The sequence below is a fragment of the Rousettus aegyptiacus genome, unplaced genomic scaffold (genome assembly GCF_014176215.1).
Source record: "Rousettus aegyptiacus isolate mRouAeg1 unplaced genomic scaffold, mRouAeg1.p scaffold_m13_p_1, whole genome shotgun sequence".
Classification (NCBI taxonomy): Eukaryota; Metazoa; Chordata; class Mammalia; order Chiroptera; family Pteropodidae; genus Rousettus; species Rousettus aegyptiacus.
The window spans coordinates 15,555,689-15,570,144 of record NW_023416284.1 but is presented as its reverse complement, the minus strand read 5'-3'; the positions used below and the strand labels follow the sequence as shown (position 1 = coordinate 15,570,144).

General features: G+C 40.1%; 1 protein-coding gene and 1 pseudogene across 1 annotated transcript in view; one reads left to right on the top strand and one right to left on the bottom strand.

The window, feature by feature from the left end:
* Window positions 1-14,456, bottom strand: part of MACO1 (macoilin 1) — a 51,942-nt gene that overhangs the window by 7,771 nt on the left and 29,715 nt on the right. The window contains exons 7-9 of the mRNA XM_016129814.2: window positions 4,580-4,738; window positions 3,090-3,272; window positions 870-990 (exon numbers count right to left, since the gene is read on the bottom strand). Of these exons, the coding sequence (XP_015985300.2) occupies window positions 870-990; window positions 3,090-3,272; window positions 4,580-4,738 (463 nt within the window). The remainder of the gene's footprint in view (window positions 1-869; window positions 991-3,089; window positions 3,273-4,579; window positions 4,739-14,456) is intronic.
* Window positions 11,689-11,807, top strand: LOC118606593 (annotated as a pseudogene).

The window sequence follows — 14,456 nt, the reverse complement described above, 5'->3', positions numbered from 1 at the left end:
GCAATATCTGTACCCTCCCCAATTGATTTTTTTTCGCTTTGTGATTTCTTCCATTACTTTTGTTTAAAAAGTCTTCCCTTAATTCAAGATCAAATAACTTCCATATTTTCGCCTATTTTAAAACAAAATGCTTCTTTTTTTTTCTGCATTCAACTTTTGATCTGGAATTTCTTTTTCTATGGTATGAGATAACCTTCTAATTTTACTCTTTTTTTGCAGTTTTCTGTTCCAAAGCCTTTTACTGACTAATCTCCACCGTTCTCATCCATCTCTGATGCCTCCTTTACTGCACACCTGAGGCTTTGTCTCTAGGTCATCCATTAAACTTCACTGACCTGCCAGGAATTTCTTACCAGTTCCACATGATTCAAATGACTGTGATTTACAATATTTGACATTAGTTTTAAATGTCCCTTTGAAGAGCCAATGCCAAGTACTTGGCTAAGGTATATAAGGCCCGAAAAACTGCTTCCACAGCACGGGCAGCTTTCCTCGCCATGCGCTGCTCAGAACTGCAAGCAGCAAGGCTCGGAGCCACCCAGGTGCTCAATTCCCTGGCAAGGGACAGAGGGTGAGGACTAAGAAGAGGCGTACAAATTCCAAAGGACACTAATCTGGCCTATAATCTGAAAAAGTGAAATTAATCTATGGTAAATCAAATTCTGGTGTAATATATTAGAATCCAGCTAAATTAAATAGGACATAAATGAGCTGGACAACATTAGAGCTTCCTTTTGTCATACAGAAGTTTTCGGATGCAATGGGATTGGCCTGTGTTGAAAGGCACCATCTCCACATTATACCATAGACCACAAATCGAACACTGCAGAGGAATTCAAATATGAGAAAGCCTTTCGTTCCCCCATTACCTGAACTTTCAGTTCTAGTTCTCTGATCTGATCTTCTTTCACTTTCATGTCCATCGTGAGCTTCTTGCCCTCTGCTTCTAATTCTCTGATCCGATTCCGTAAGGTTTCGGTGCACTCTCCCCTTTTGAGAAAGAAGAGAAGGAAATAAAGGGTTTTGAAAGACTACGGGTTTACTTATAACGCAGAAATGAATTTCTCTTATACTCCAGAGTCAGGTATTAGCTTTTGGCTCAGTCTGCTCATTCTCTCTATTCTTTGAAAATTTCAAAAAATGACCTCAAATAATTATTATTAACTGGGTATCTAATACGAATCAGGCATCAAGCTAAGCACTTTATCCACACTCCCGTCTTTATGGGGATAGGGTATATTATCCCATTTTCTGGATAAGAAAATGGAGGCCACATAGGTCTGAGGTCACCTAGCTTTTGGTCACCGAACTGGGATAAGAACTGAGGTTTCCCGGCTTCACTATCTAGGGAGCTTCTCACCAGGCCATATGACTTGAGACAATGCAAGACAGAGCTGAACATGCCCAGCAGAGGGCAGCGAGCTAACAACTTTTTTCACTTTTGAGGGACTATGCAATGGGAATTTCACCTTTCTTTAGTCATAAAGTTGCCACAAGCCTGGAGTAAACAGAAAAAGAAGGGAGCAGTGTTATGTAGCTTCTCAGGGCTATACTAAGGATAAACTACAAAAGATGATGGCAATAGCCAGTTCAAAGCTAAGTAACTGTTCAGGTGTCAGAAACAGCCTGGTGGAGAAAGGTGTCCTTTACCTATCAAAAAGGAAGGCCCAGTGAGAGACGTTAACACCTTGAAGTTTACTTAAGAATAAAACCAGCATCTACATAAGTGATGACAAACAAGGACTATCCAAGGATTAGACCAAAACAAATAAGCTTAACCAGAAGCAAAAAGGATTTAAAGTACAGACTAAAACCAATTTACTGATTCTCAGGCATAAGAAACACTAAACAATAGGGTTAAGGAAATGTCATATCCTCTTCAGTGGATATTTTAAAAACAGGTAGGTGCTGGATGAATTAAGGGCAGCACAAACCACACTATATAATTATTCAGGAAAATTTCCTGCTTTAGAAATGCTTACAAATCTTTAAACAAATATGCAAACAAATAAACAAACAAAAACCCACATTAGGTTAGGGTTAGGGTTAAACAGGCTGGTAAAAGGTCTGGTGAGTCTGTACAGATGTCTATGGGCCCAGTGAGCTCAGCCATCTGCAGGACAGAGTCTGCCGGGGGGAGGCAGAATTGCACAGGAAAGAAGAGCTCTCGCCTGCTGTTACTTCCTAAAAGGTAAAATGATGATTGAGCAACTACTCTGCAAATGCCAGTACCCCAAAGAAGGCAATTAACACATCGAAAAGCAAAATTACAGCACATAGATACAATTTGGATAGAAACTTAAAGTGAAATAAATAATAATAATTTACCCTCACTCTGCATCAGTAAACCCACAACTGATCCCCACCATGGAGATGGACTTCACTAGTCAAGAAAACAAAGAAGAAAGAAAAAGTGATAAAGTGAAGTAGAAGCCAAAAAACAAACAAAAAGGCTCTTAATCATCTCTCCTTGCTCGGATTGGGATGGCAGTTCCATATCAGGTTTTAGAATGCTTGCATACTTTTCAATGGTATAGAAAGGAGTCCCTAATTCTCATCACTACACGATTCATTGATGTTTCATTTTTTCCATCTTTTCCAGCTCATTTGACAATGTGCTGCTATCCGACACAGACAGGAGCAGTCAGTACACAGTACTTGGGGGAACCGAGATTTTACCTTTCTTCCATTTTAAGATAAAAACTCCAGAAACACACACCTAAGAGTAGGGAGTAATGACAGTCTATTAAGGGAACAAAATTCCAGACTGGTTCTTTCAAAACATCTAGTAATTATCAGACTTAAAGTGACTGGAAACTCTTTTTTATGAGCAGCACTTTGCCTCCCAGGTGTGGGAGGCATGGTGATTCCCTCATCCCACCTTACGGATGAGGTCACCGAGGGATGAAGCTGTCGCAAGAGAGCACAAGCTTGCACAGATAGAGTTTAAACCAGCCAATAAAACCATACTTAAAAGCAATCCATCGTGCATGACTATTTCCAATCCTTCCCAAGACATCAAATTCCCATGGCTGTCTTGGTACAGGAAAGCCAAGCGTGGATTAAGCACTCAGGTGACATGGACATACCTAGACGCGGCAGCAAATGCAACAGCCCGGGCAGCAGTAGCTTCTTCTAATTTCTTCCTTTTCTTCTCCTCCATTAACTGCTTTTCTACAAAACTTCGGGCTTCCTGCTCAGCTTTCAGCTTTTTCTCCAACTGGCTGATATTCTGCTTGTCTTTTTGCTTCATTTGCACAGCATTATGTAACCTATATGAAAATGATTGTCATACAGTTTTACAATTACAAATCCCCACTATAAGCCCTGGAAAAACATGGCTCCTCTTTATCATTTTAAGGCCAAAGTAAATAGGTTTAATAGCAAACTGTAAATGTCAACTCCTAGAGCACCCAGGGAAAACACACTGTCATTATTATTTAACAATTCCTAAATACTAACAAACAAGATGCTGTACAAGATACAGAGTCAGAGCTAGCCTCAGCTCTATCAAGGTAAGTGATCTATAGAAAGGTAATTCAGGAAACAGGATTTCTGTCGGAGGGAAAGATAAACTGTAGAACTAATTCAAGTGCCCCCAAGCACCTTGAAAGAGCTTCAGTCTGACCAAGGCGTCCCTGATGGAACCAGCCCGACTGAAACAAAGGTAAAAGGTGGAAGGGTGGAGGTCTTTTTCTGCCTGAATGTTATTCCACTGCAGCTTTTCCTTTACAGCTGTGAGATGTTTTTCCAGAGTATCCCAAAATAGATCTTGTGCTTAAGAGTCACAGGATGCTTAATTTCAGATAGAAATTTCAGCCACATTTCCTTCCCTGCCTACTACCACCCCCGGCTTTACATTATCAATGCGAGTTTATCTCAGTGTATCAATAAAGGTGAACTGTCCTCTATGTATCAATGCTAGAGCCATCACATGTTTAGATTAGAAGCAATGGAGAAGTTATTTGCTATATGCTGTAGATTTTGAGTTACATTCCTTAAAAATATTGAAGGACACCTCTTTCAATGGGGCAAGCCCAGAAAGCACAGAGCCTATAATAGTAATCACTACTGCAGACACACATTGCTTAGAGGTTTAAAAAAAGGACAGACCTACATTGAGTGAAGAAGTAATTCCAGAATGAATTAATGGAAAGTATAAAAAATTCGCACAGAAGAGCTGGCTTTTTGCTTGCCTCTTCAAATATAATCAAAGTTAAATGTAATTATGTAGTTTTGGAAATCAAAGTAAATAGTCTAAATCCTCTGGAAATTTTCACTCAAAGAAGCAAGCATTTCAAACTACAGCAGAAATACTTCATCAATTTTCCTTATATTACCACAAAAGCTCAGTAACTATTTTAAACTAAGAGAAGAACTAATTCAATGAGAGAAAATAAAATGGTAATATTAATAAATTGTTTTGCTTTAGTGAAATAAGTCTTCATAGACTGTATAACACGCTGACTCTCTGGTACTCTAGGTCTCTTTGTCATCATGAGTCTTGTGCTCCAATCCCTGGAAACAGAAGGAACGGTGAGGCCGCCTGGCTCGCCAAAGGCCCGAAAGGTGCACATACTTGTTCTGCAGCAGCTCGTTCTCCTGCCGGAGCTGGCCCATTTCTGAGCGGATCCCTCGCTCGGTGCTCGAGAGGGAGCTGATCTGACTGCGGAGCTCTTGTTCCACTTGCCTGCTGGCCTGCAGGTCAGCCTTTAACTTTTTAATGTCTTGTTCCAGCCTAGAAGGAGAAAGGCAGCATTTTCGTCACAGAGAGGGCACCCGCAGGGCTCTTTGGGAGACCCAGCTGACATCTCAGACTGCTGGGTGGATGACGGGGGACCCCTCCTGCCATACAACTCCTGTCTGCAATCAGCTCTTTTTTGAGTCCTTCTGCCTGGGTCCCCACCTCTTTCCACCAGAGGGTAACTTTTGATTTTCCCCAAATGTTCGTGAACACTGACTGGTAAAGATGGTACTTGTGAGCATCTGAGCTGCTAATAAAGGAGGAGCAGAAGGCAGAGACAGCGAGGCTGAAGGGTAAGGTCCCTCCTGACTGATGAATTTCCTGTACAAGGGAGAAACGTCAGTGACCACCTAGCTCAGGACCAACTTGCTTTGAGATATTCCGATAGATGAGAATCTACTGAGATTCCCTCCCAGCACAGGTCTAGAAGAAAACAGTGTCTGAGACAACCTCCTAAAATTGCTGGCATCCCTGCTAAATGATGTTCACGCTTCTGGTGACTGTGACACAAGAGCTCATTAGACTCAACAACAATTAAAAAAAAAAAAAAAGGAACAAATTACATGCTCTAAGAATCACAAGAAAACTCCATCTGTGAACTGAAGCTACTTTTTCAATTCCTTATTCCCGTTCCACCTATTTTCTTTAATACAGTAAAAGTTTCATTTTAAATGATATGTATTGTGGAACTATTATATGCACATGCATGACTGAAAAAGGCCAACAAAAAGTATAAAATTAAGCCCCTTTCTTTATGAGAAGACTTTACAATTTCACTAAGAGCCAACAGATATTTAAAATGATTAGACAGTAACACAAGGCAGGCCATGGTGAAATACAGGCTAGAAGGAATAATAACTAATATTTCATGAGAACTTATGTACCAGGTACTGTTCTGTAGGCTTTAATAGTATAAACTCATTCAATCTGCACAACTTATGGCTAAGTGAAATTACTACTCCCATTTCTATAGACAACAAAATCTAGACTCAGGAAAACTTCTGTCCCAGCATTACCCAGGCGGTGGTCTAGCTCCAGAGGGCGTTCTTCGCCAGCAGGCTGAATTTTAGCTAATCCTCCATGGCATCATGGTATGAGTAGAAGTGCCAATGAGTTCCCAGGAGAGAAGATGGGAACTGAGCTGGGCCTCAACGGTTGGGCAGATTTGGTAAAACAGAAGGGGAGAAGGGGGTGTTCTAAGGGAGAGGAAAAACATGCTCAAAAGATCAAAGACAGGGAACAGCTGTAGATATCCGAGGGACAGAGCAATCAGCCTGGCCTCTGAGGAAGTTTTATGCTCTGGAAACAGTGTGAAAGCACAGGATGGTTTGGTGGATGGGGCGGCGGAGACCAGCACTGGAGGTCAGGCTAAGTAAGGATGGCTGCCATGTGAGACTCAGAAGACAATTTTCCTTCAAAATTACAGGCAGGCAAAAATCAGTTTGCTCTGATGAGACTCTGGTACACATTTCACTAATACAACATGCCAACGGAACCAGGATTTCTGGAGGGCAATGGTGATCTCTTCTCGGGACTGCCAGCTGCACAGACTAAGCTCTGACAGACGTGTTTTATTACACACGAAACCCTCAGGGACCACCAAAGGGCCGTGTTATTTACCTTTAGCCAACTGAAACACTCTCAAAAACAAAAGTCATAAAACGTCGATGGTCCTCTTCCAGGCACAGTGCCCAGTTCCCCTGTCCAGTGACCAGTAGCACCTTGTGCTCTCGAAGCGCTGCTGGGTCTCTTGACACAGCTCGCTCCCCAGGGAAGGGTCACAAGTTGACATCACATCACACTTTCCCTATTGCCAGGGTTATTCCAGTTGAATGTCCTCCTGGAACTGCTCTAAACAATTACAGACTGGCATTTATACCACCTCACACCATCCCTCATTCACCCGAAGTAATCCAAGGGATATTTTCCGAAACAGGTCGATGCTGTCAGGTTAGCCCCATTAAGAAGTTTGGCTGAGAAACATGTCAGGTAATTTATCTTTCTTGAGAAGTCGATTTCACAGTTTGAGGACTGCATTTTTAGTGGAAAGGGTGAGTTTTAAGATGAGAATGGGGAATGCTAACATGGTTTAGTAATGGGGTTGAGGATCAGGATTCTAGACTCAGCTCTGGTGCCAACTCTGTGACCCTGGGCAAGGCACGTAACCTTTCTGGCCTCAGTTTCTCCATCTGAGGCTAACGATCTCTCAAGTTTGACCTAGCCTGGTCTAGGATTTCTGGGCCTGACACACTTACTGCTGGCAGCTGATCTGCTTCTTCAGATTAGCAACCTAAGCTGTATCATATGCAGAGGCCCAGGGATCAAGTTCCGCACAACCAGATAGATGACTGGGGCAAAGCATGTGCCACATCGGGAACAAAAGAAAAATTAAATCTGCACAGGCTACACAGATGTCAGTAATTTGAAGTCATTACGGTTTTGCATTTTTAATCGATAAAAGCCAATTTCCTACCATGAATCAAGAATAACAATATTCTGAATGAAAGTTTAGAGCTCCTTGAAAGATGTAAAAACCCAAAGAGTTAATGCAGTTACAAGAGCAAAAAGTGCAAAATATCTAGAGTGTAACTTCAAGACCATGGAATCCCAACATATACATTTTTATGCAGGACTCAAAATTGTCAGACATAGCAGCACAAAATGACAAAAATTTTTTGAAAAATTAAATGGTGTAGTTCTAAGGGTATGTTCACTTAGCGAAAATTTTCCAAATTATAAGTTGTACACTTAAGATTTGTGTACTTTTGCTAGATGTGTTATACTTCAATAAAAAGCTTATTCTCAAAATTAAATATATTTTCATAAGACATTGAACTAAAATGCTTCGGGATTTTCCTAATGGCTACCATTAATTTTGTAAAACTCTGAACTATTGTTTTCCAAACACCTGCATCAAACCTGTGAGTTAGAACCAGCTTTCCCCAGTTTAAGAAACACTGATCTATAGAGACACTGCATAATGACATGTAAAATAACCTAAAACGCTAAATGGTAAATTCAAAATAATTTTTAAAATTTATGAGGGTAAATTTTTCATTGTCTATCTACAGAAAGCATTAATTTAACCTTGAATAGTCCCTATATTTTAAATCTTATTGAGGTAGATAATAAAATGACTTATAATCTCTTACTAGATTTGTTTTTTATTGCAAATGTGATACCCAGTCAATATAAAAAAGCTGCATACAACCAAAAAGTTAAAGAATAAAATTTGTGAATGATTCGTAATTCTCTCATCCAGCCAGAATCATTCACTATTTGCATTTGGTTTACTTTTTTTCTATATGTCTTTTTTTCTTTCTCTTTCTTCACACACGTAAATATTTTTAATATTGGTAAGAGTACCACATAGTTTTACATATCTCAGCATCTCCCCACATTAGAAATTTTCACACAAAAAATTTTAATTTCTGCATAATATTTCATTGTGTGGATATACTATATAACCCTATTTTCTGATATAGCTCAATTTTTGCATATGTTCAATAGAAAGATGTACGCATGAGTTTTAAAAGAATTATGTGAATTAGTAAATTGAGCTGAATCAAGCCAGTCAAGTGTCAAGGGCATTTATTAGACAGATAACTACTATTTGTCTTAATCGTATACTTAATCCTTTGGCACCGAAGGTCAATTAGGTAAAATGCAGATATATAATTTATTGGTATGAAACACCAAGAAGAGTGCTGATTAAACGGTGTTAAGAGGTTAATGCAGAATCTTCAAATGTATCCATGGGATCTTATCAAAATGTCAATAGCTGTAACCTAAATGAGAAGCAAGTGGTCAGTTAGAAAATGAGGCGGAACAGTTTATAAACCTTAAAACTCATTTCAGTAAACAGGGATCAAAAGAAAGGTGGAAAAAAATTCATCCATGAGCTCAGACCCCTTTTAGCAGAACTAAATCCTACTCTCTTCCCTACATAATAGAAGATTAAAGGGTAAAAGAGAAATTTCCTCTGAAATAGCTACAATCTCATTTAAAAAAAAAAAAAATTGGGCTAGCCAGACCTTAACCAAACTTTGGGTAAGGCTTACATAAATGCACTCCCTGCTTCCCAACTCCTGTGACACTAGTTTTCACCCCTACAAAGACTGCTCAATGGTGTCACCATTTAGGATACAAACAGGGCCCATGGCAAAGGTGGAGGCTGTGTGTCTAATAAATATGTCCATTTGTGACCAATGAGGGTTCTGAGCAAGCATTCTAATCAACTCAAAATGTTACCTAGATGTCCAGGCACCTTTCTTGGCCACTTTACTGATAATTTGAGAAGGCAGCACTTAACTTCTAACCTTGTGAAGCTACGTCTGAACTCCAGCAGACTACTTAGCTCACAAGCAAGAGGTGGACCATCTAGAACAGAACTCTCTCAGGTCTCCAACTCCCACGCCTGGGCTGACTTCAAAGCAAAATTGCCAAGCTGAGGATTCTTCTCACCCACCCCAAACCTTAACCTTACCTCATCTTCACCTTCGCCTCTCCCAACCAAGATAAGCTACAGTAGAAATGGTTGATAATTATTTAATTATTTAATTTTAATAGGAAAAGGTTAACATTTTAATAAGGGGTAATCTCCAAAGGAATGAAGCTCGGACAACAGGCTTTCAAGCAGGCTAAGTAGGAAAACATCTTTAAGCATCTTGAAGTACACTTGGTAATAAAGCAAAGTTAGGCAGTACTCAAGTGTCCCTTTTTACCTGAAAGGGGTTTAACTGTTTTTAAATATCTCAAAAAGTAGATGTTGTTTCTGTTTAAATGTCTATAATCCTTACCTTTTGAGAGTTACCTGAATTACAGCCCACGGTACTATGCCTTCACTGAAAGTTTGAAAGTCTCCAGTGGGTACTGCCAGTACCTTAAAGGCTGTATAAAGCCTGAGACTTTATGAGGCCTGACTGAGAGCACAGAAGAACTTCAAGGCTTTGAGGCAGTAAATTTCCCTGGGAAGTAAGTCCTACCAAAAAAAAAAAAAGAGGGGGCAGCCAGGACTTCACCTAGGGATGACTAGGTTCCCCAAATATTCTATGAGTCACACTCCATACTCATTCCAGAAAACTACCTAAGTGTATATTTCTGTGGGCTGCTTGCTGACTTGACCCATGAGCCCATCAGAAAGACAAGGAGCCTCAGCTCTGCTGGTTGTCTCTGAACTTTGAAGAGCTAGTGACAAAGATGCTGCAGGCCCTGTAAGACAACACAAAACTTACAATTCTGCTTGCTCTGTAAGAAAAGGGGCTTCAGAAGGTCATCTCAAAGTTACACAGCCACGTGACTGAAAAACAGATTTTTCTAACAAACCCGTCACATAAAACCAAAAGATCTACTCCTTGTTTCCGGACGTCTTCTGCCTTTAATTATACCACTCCTCTGGGAGGAATAGCTTCCAATTTTCAAATCTTATTATTCAAGGCCCAGTTAAAAAATAAAAACCAAAAACAAACAACTCTCCGGCATGAGGCAATGATCTCCGGGCCCAAAGTTCCCCCTACTTCTGAAATCTGAAAGCCCTTACTGTTGGTGCTTCTTGTTTAGCAGTGAACCATCGTCCTGTGCAACTTTTCAATTTGTTCTGGTTTTTATTATTTTCCTGTATGTACTTCATTTCTTAAAAAGACTACAAGTTCTTACAGACCAACGGCGCTATAACATGAGAAGCTGGAACTCTGTTTCTAAAGTGTCTTCCAATCCTTCCAGACCACGTCGCTAACCCTCACCGTGTCCATCTCCTCGGTGTTCTCAGATAGAACAGGGTCAGGGTCAGCGTCATGACACACGCGGCTCTGGGTCTACAGCACGCCATCAGATTTTTAATTTAAATAGTGGCTGAAGAAGACAGGGGTAAATGGGTGCTTGATTATGGAGAAGGCAGGTGCACATGAAAAGAATGAAGAGCAACTGCTCCATCTCAGTAAGTACCTAATTCCATTAGGAAATCCCCTGGTATACATTAATCATACAAGACGAGACTTGTTTAGGGACCACACAGCTGTCTACGCAGAAAGCTGAGCTCATAAATCATAAAGCTCTATCCCCACAAAAAATACCGTTTACTCTCTCCACCAACTTCTCCCCCTTCCCCCTTTCCAGCTCATTCACACTGAAGGGAGCACGGGTCATTCATATAAAAAACATGACAATATCTCATCACTGACTTGAAGCTGCTCCAGTATAGACTATAAACCACAGCTTTGGAAATAGTGAAATGAAGCTGCCTCAGGTCTTACTGTGTGGTTACTACAATTGCTTACCGGGCACAATTCTCCTAAAATAAGCAACAACCTGATGACCTGATTACTAAGTGAAAGCATACTACAAAGTACCTTATATCTCTGGATCCCTACTCTGTCAAACACAAAAGGCAAACACATTCATTTTCATTGAGGAATGCAAAGAAATGCAGAAAAAAAATTCTAGAGACTTGCACACAGCTAGTCATTCAGGGCAATGTAAAATTGACTTATTGAAGCCCTTCACAAATAAAGCTATGAATGCCACAAACTAGTATTTTTAATAAAGGTCTTAAAGGATGTCATTGGATTTGGAAGTTTGTATCAAAAATCTTTAAAATGTTCCGACTCTCAGATATTTATTCAGAGGACTGGTGATACACACAAAGATTTATGTAAAAGTATTTGTTGAAGCATGATTTATAAGAAAAAAATCAGAAACATTTAAATATACAATAGAAGACTGGCTAAATAAATTATATATTTATGTGTCTGACTGACATGCAACCATTCAAAAATCCCTGGGGAAGAATATTCAATGACCAGGGAGAATGCTTATGATAAAGTCAGTGAAAAAGTCAAGTCACAAAACATTATACATAGTATGAACTCTGTTTTGTAAAAAAAAAATATGTATGTGTGCAAGAGAGAAAGAACTATGAGGCTGTATATTAAGATAGTAGCTATCTTGTCTATGGCCATGCCACCCTGGACGTGCCCAATCTCATCTGATCTCAGAAGCTAAGCAGGGTCAGGCCTGGTTAGTACTTGGATGGGAGACCACCAAGGAAGACCAGGTGCTGTAGGTGTTAAAAATAAAAAAAAAAACAGAGTAGCTCTATCTCTTCTTTATCCTCAAAGTTGAATATAATTCACATACATAACTTATTTTTTAAATTTTAATTATTATTTTGTAATTGGGAGAAAAAATATTTTAAAAGAGGAGGCTATTAATCTGCTTTCCATGGCTTTTCAATGTTCACTGTTGCTCTGAGAATTTGCCCACATCACAGACAAGTTTCAGAAGTACCTGAAAGCCTCAGGGAAAATCCAACTCTTGCTTTACAAACTTTTTAGATCACTCCAAAAAAAGAGGAACTTCGCTTTCTGAAGCAGACAACACTTGGTTCCTAAATCTATATCAACTACTTCCCATTCACCAGTTTCTAATCAAAACAATAGTTTTTCTCAGTCTAGATTCTAGAGCTACCATTAGTTCACTGCCCTGCTCTGACTCCCTTAGGAATGAGGAGAGCGCACATTGCTCTGACATCAGCTTGAGGTTATACACATGCTACAAGGGATGGTGCTGGCAGGTCCAGACTCTAAACCAGCTCCCCTGTGAAGTATGAATGAACAGGGTCCATGTCCCAGATTTTGGTGTATTTTATGCTCTAAACCAAAGAAGAACATCGCAGCATGGAAGAAGGCACTGGTCCTAGGCACAGGAGACCTAAGTAGTTCTCTGCACTATGTTGTTTGACCCAAACTGCACTTCTTATCACAAGGCTGTCCCCTTTCCTAAGTGGTCTGAAAGCCCCATGTCAGGAGGAGGATTCACCAACAAAGAGGGTGGCCTTTGACTGGGGGTGGGGCGCTGTCAACAGGTACATGTTTTCCAGGAACACAAGAAACTGAAGGAGAGAAGGGGAAAAGGTCCCATTAATACATGCCAGATTAGTTTATAGTATTTATCAGAATATTCCCTAACAGAATAGTCCTTCCCAATGGAGTCAAATTTTGATCGGTGGGGTCAGGTGGTGAGAGGGAACAAAATATAAGGATAACAGGAAAGGTTAGGTGCAGAGGTGGCAAACTGATGAGCCGATCTGATCCATAAATATGTTTTGTTTGATCCTCCCTGACATGATGTAAAAAAAAAAAAAAATGTTTTTTAACTTGGAGATTCCACATGAAGATATCTGTTTTTGGCATCTCTTCAACGTATCAGAAGATTTAGCAACCCTGGGCCTTGCAATCCCCTATAGCCACAACTGGCTGTCTTGTTTGGAAGGGTACGTGCTCCCAAACTCCCGAGTGCCCGGTGCGGCACTGAACAGGAACGATGCCAACCCCAGCCTGCGCCCTGTCATGCTCCAGAAGGTGTGAGTCTGCAACGCTGGCTCTAGAGCCAGGGAGAGCATTAAGAGCAATGGTCCTTTCCACTTCACTATTCTGTGTTTCTGTTTCAAATCTGGTACAGCACGCTCCCAAGAAACGTGAAATGTACCTTATGAGAGAGAAGAGTTGTCATTTTTCCCATAAAAAGGGAACTCAAACTTGTTTTAATCCTGAGAGTCCCAGATGGCTAGAAAAAAGGCCTAAGAGATCCCCGAGAGATCTGCACAAACTGAAGTATACCCACACTGGCTGTCAAAGTATTCAAACAGCCAGTTTCTAAATGACAGCGTGAGTAACATTTAAAGAATACAGTTCCTTTTCCTTGGAGTACCCCGCCTTCAGGGAATCTACCCCTAATCCCCTTAGCTGGAAAGCTCAATTCATTACGTGCCAGCGGGTGTCCTGAGTCAGAATGTAACACAGTTTTATAGTTCCTTCTGAATTCTAGGGAGGAAACTTTCCAACTGTCTAACTAGAAATCCCTGTTTTGTTAGAATAAACTCTCAGTGCACAAATAAAAATGTTTCTAATGAGGACTCCGTCCCCCCCTCCATAATTTATGAGTTATTTTATAATTTATTTCCATACAACATAATTATCTTCTTTGCTCACCTGAATATGGACTCATTAGGGAAAATCCTGGCTTAAATTCATTAATGCCTAGTTTCTACAGCGCTACAAGGGTTTCAAGTCACAAAACAGCCTGTTTAAGCATAAAATTATTGTGCTTCTATTACCGCATTTATACCCCAGATTATAGTTTTAAATCACTGCAATGGTTAAAATAAACTCAAATTATGTTGTGGATTAATGTAATTAGAGCAAACCAAGTAAAATTTATAGGAACCTTAAATATTATAAGCATGGCAGAAAATGAAAATAAATCAGGTCTGAGAACATATATCTGCTTAGAGACAATGCTAGACAAACATAAACCAAACACGTTTCCAAAGCGAAAACAAACACACTAAACTTACTAAAAAGAAATATTTCTTATTTCTTCCACTTAATAATTTCCAAATAATTTAGTAGCAGATATAGCCAACATATTTAATCCAGTCAGAACCTTTTAAGTATTCCGTTTTCATACTCTTCATTCTAAAATGTCATACATTTTTACTAAAATTTACCTCTCAGCTAGGAATGATCCTGTTACAAATAAACTCTTACCTGTAGAAGCAGGAAGGCCCGCTTTGGCAGCCAGCATTCACGGGGGAGGGTGTCAAGCAAGTCTTTTTAGCAGCCATAGGTTGTCAGCGCTGTGTGTGCGGATGGCACCCAAGGGAAAGTAGCCAGGGTAAAGCCCCGACCCCGAAATCGCTGTCTCCCAAGGTCAG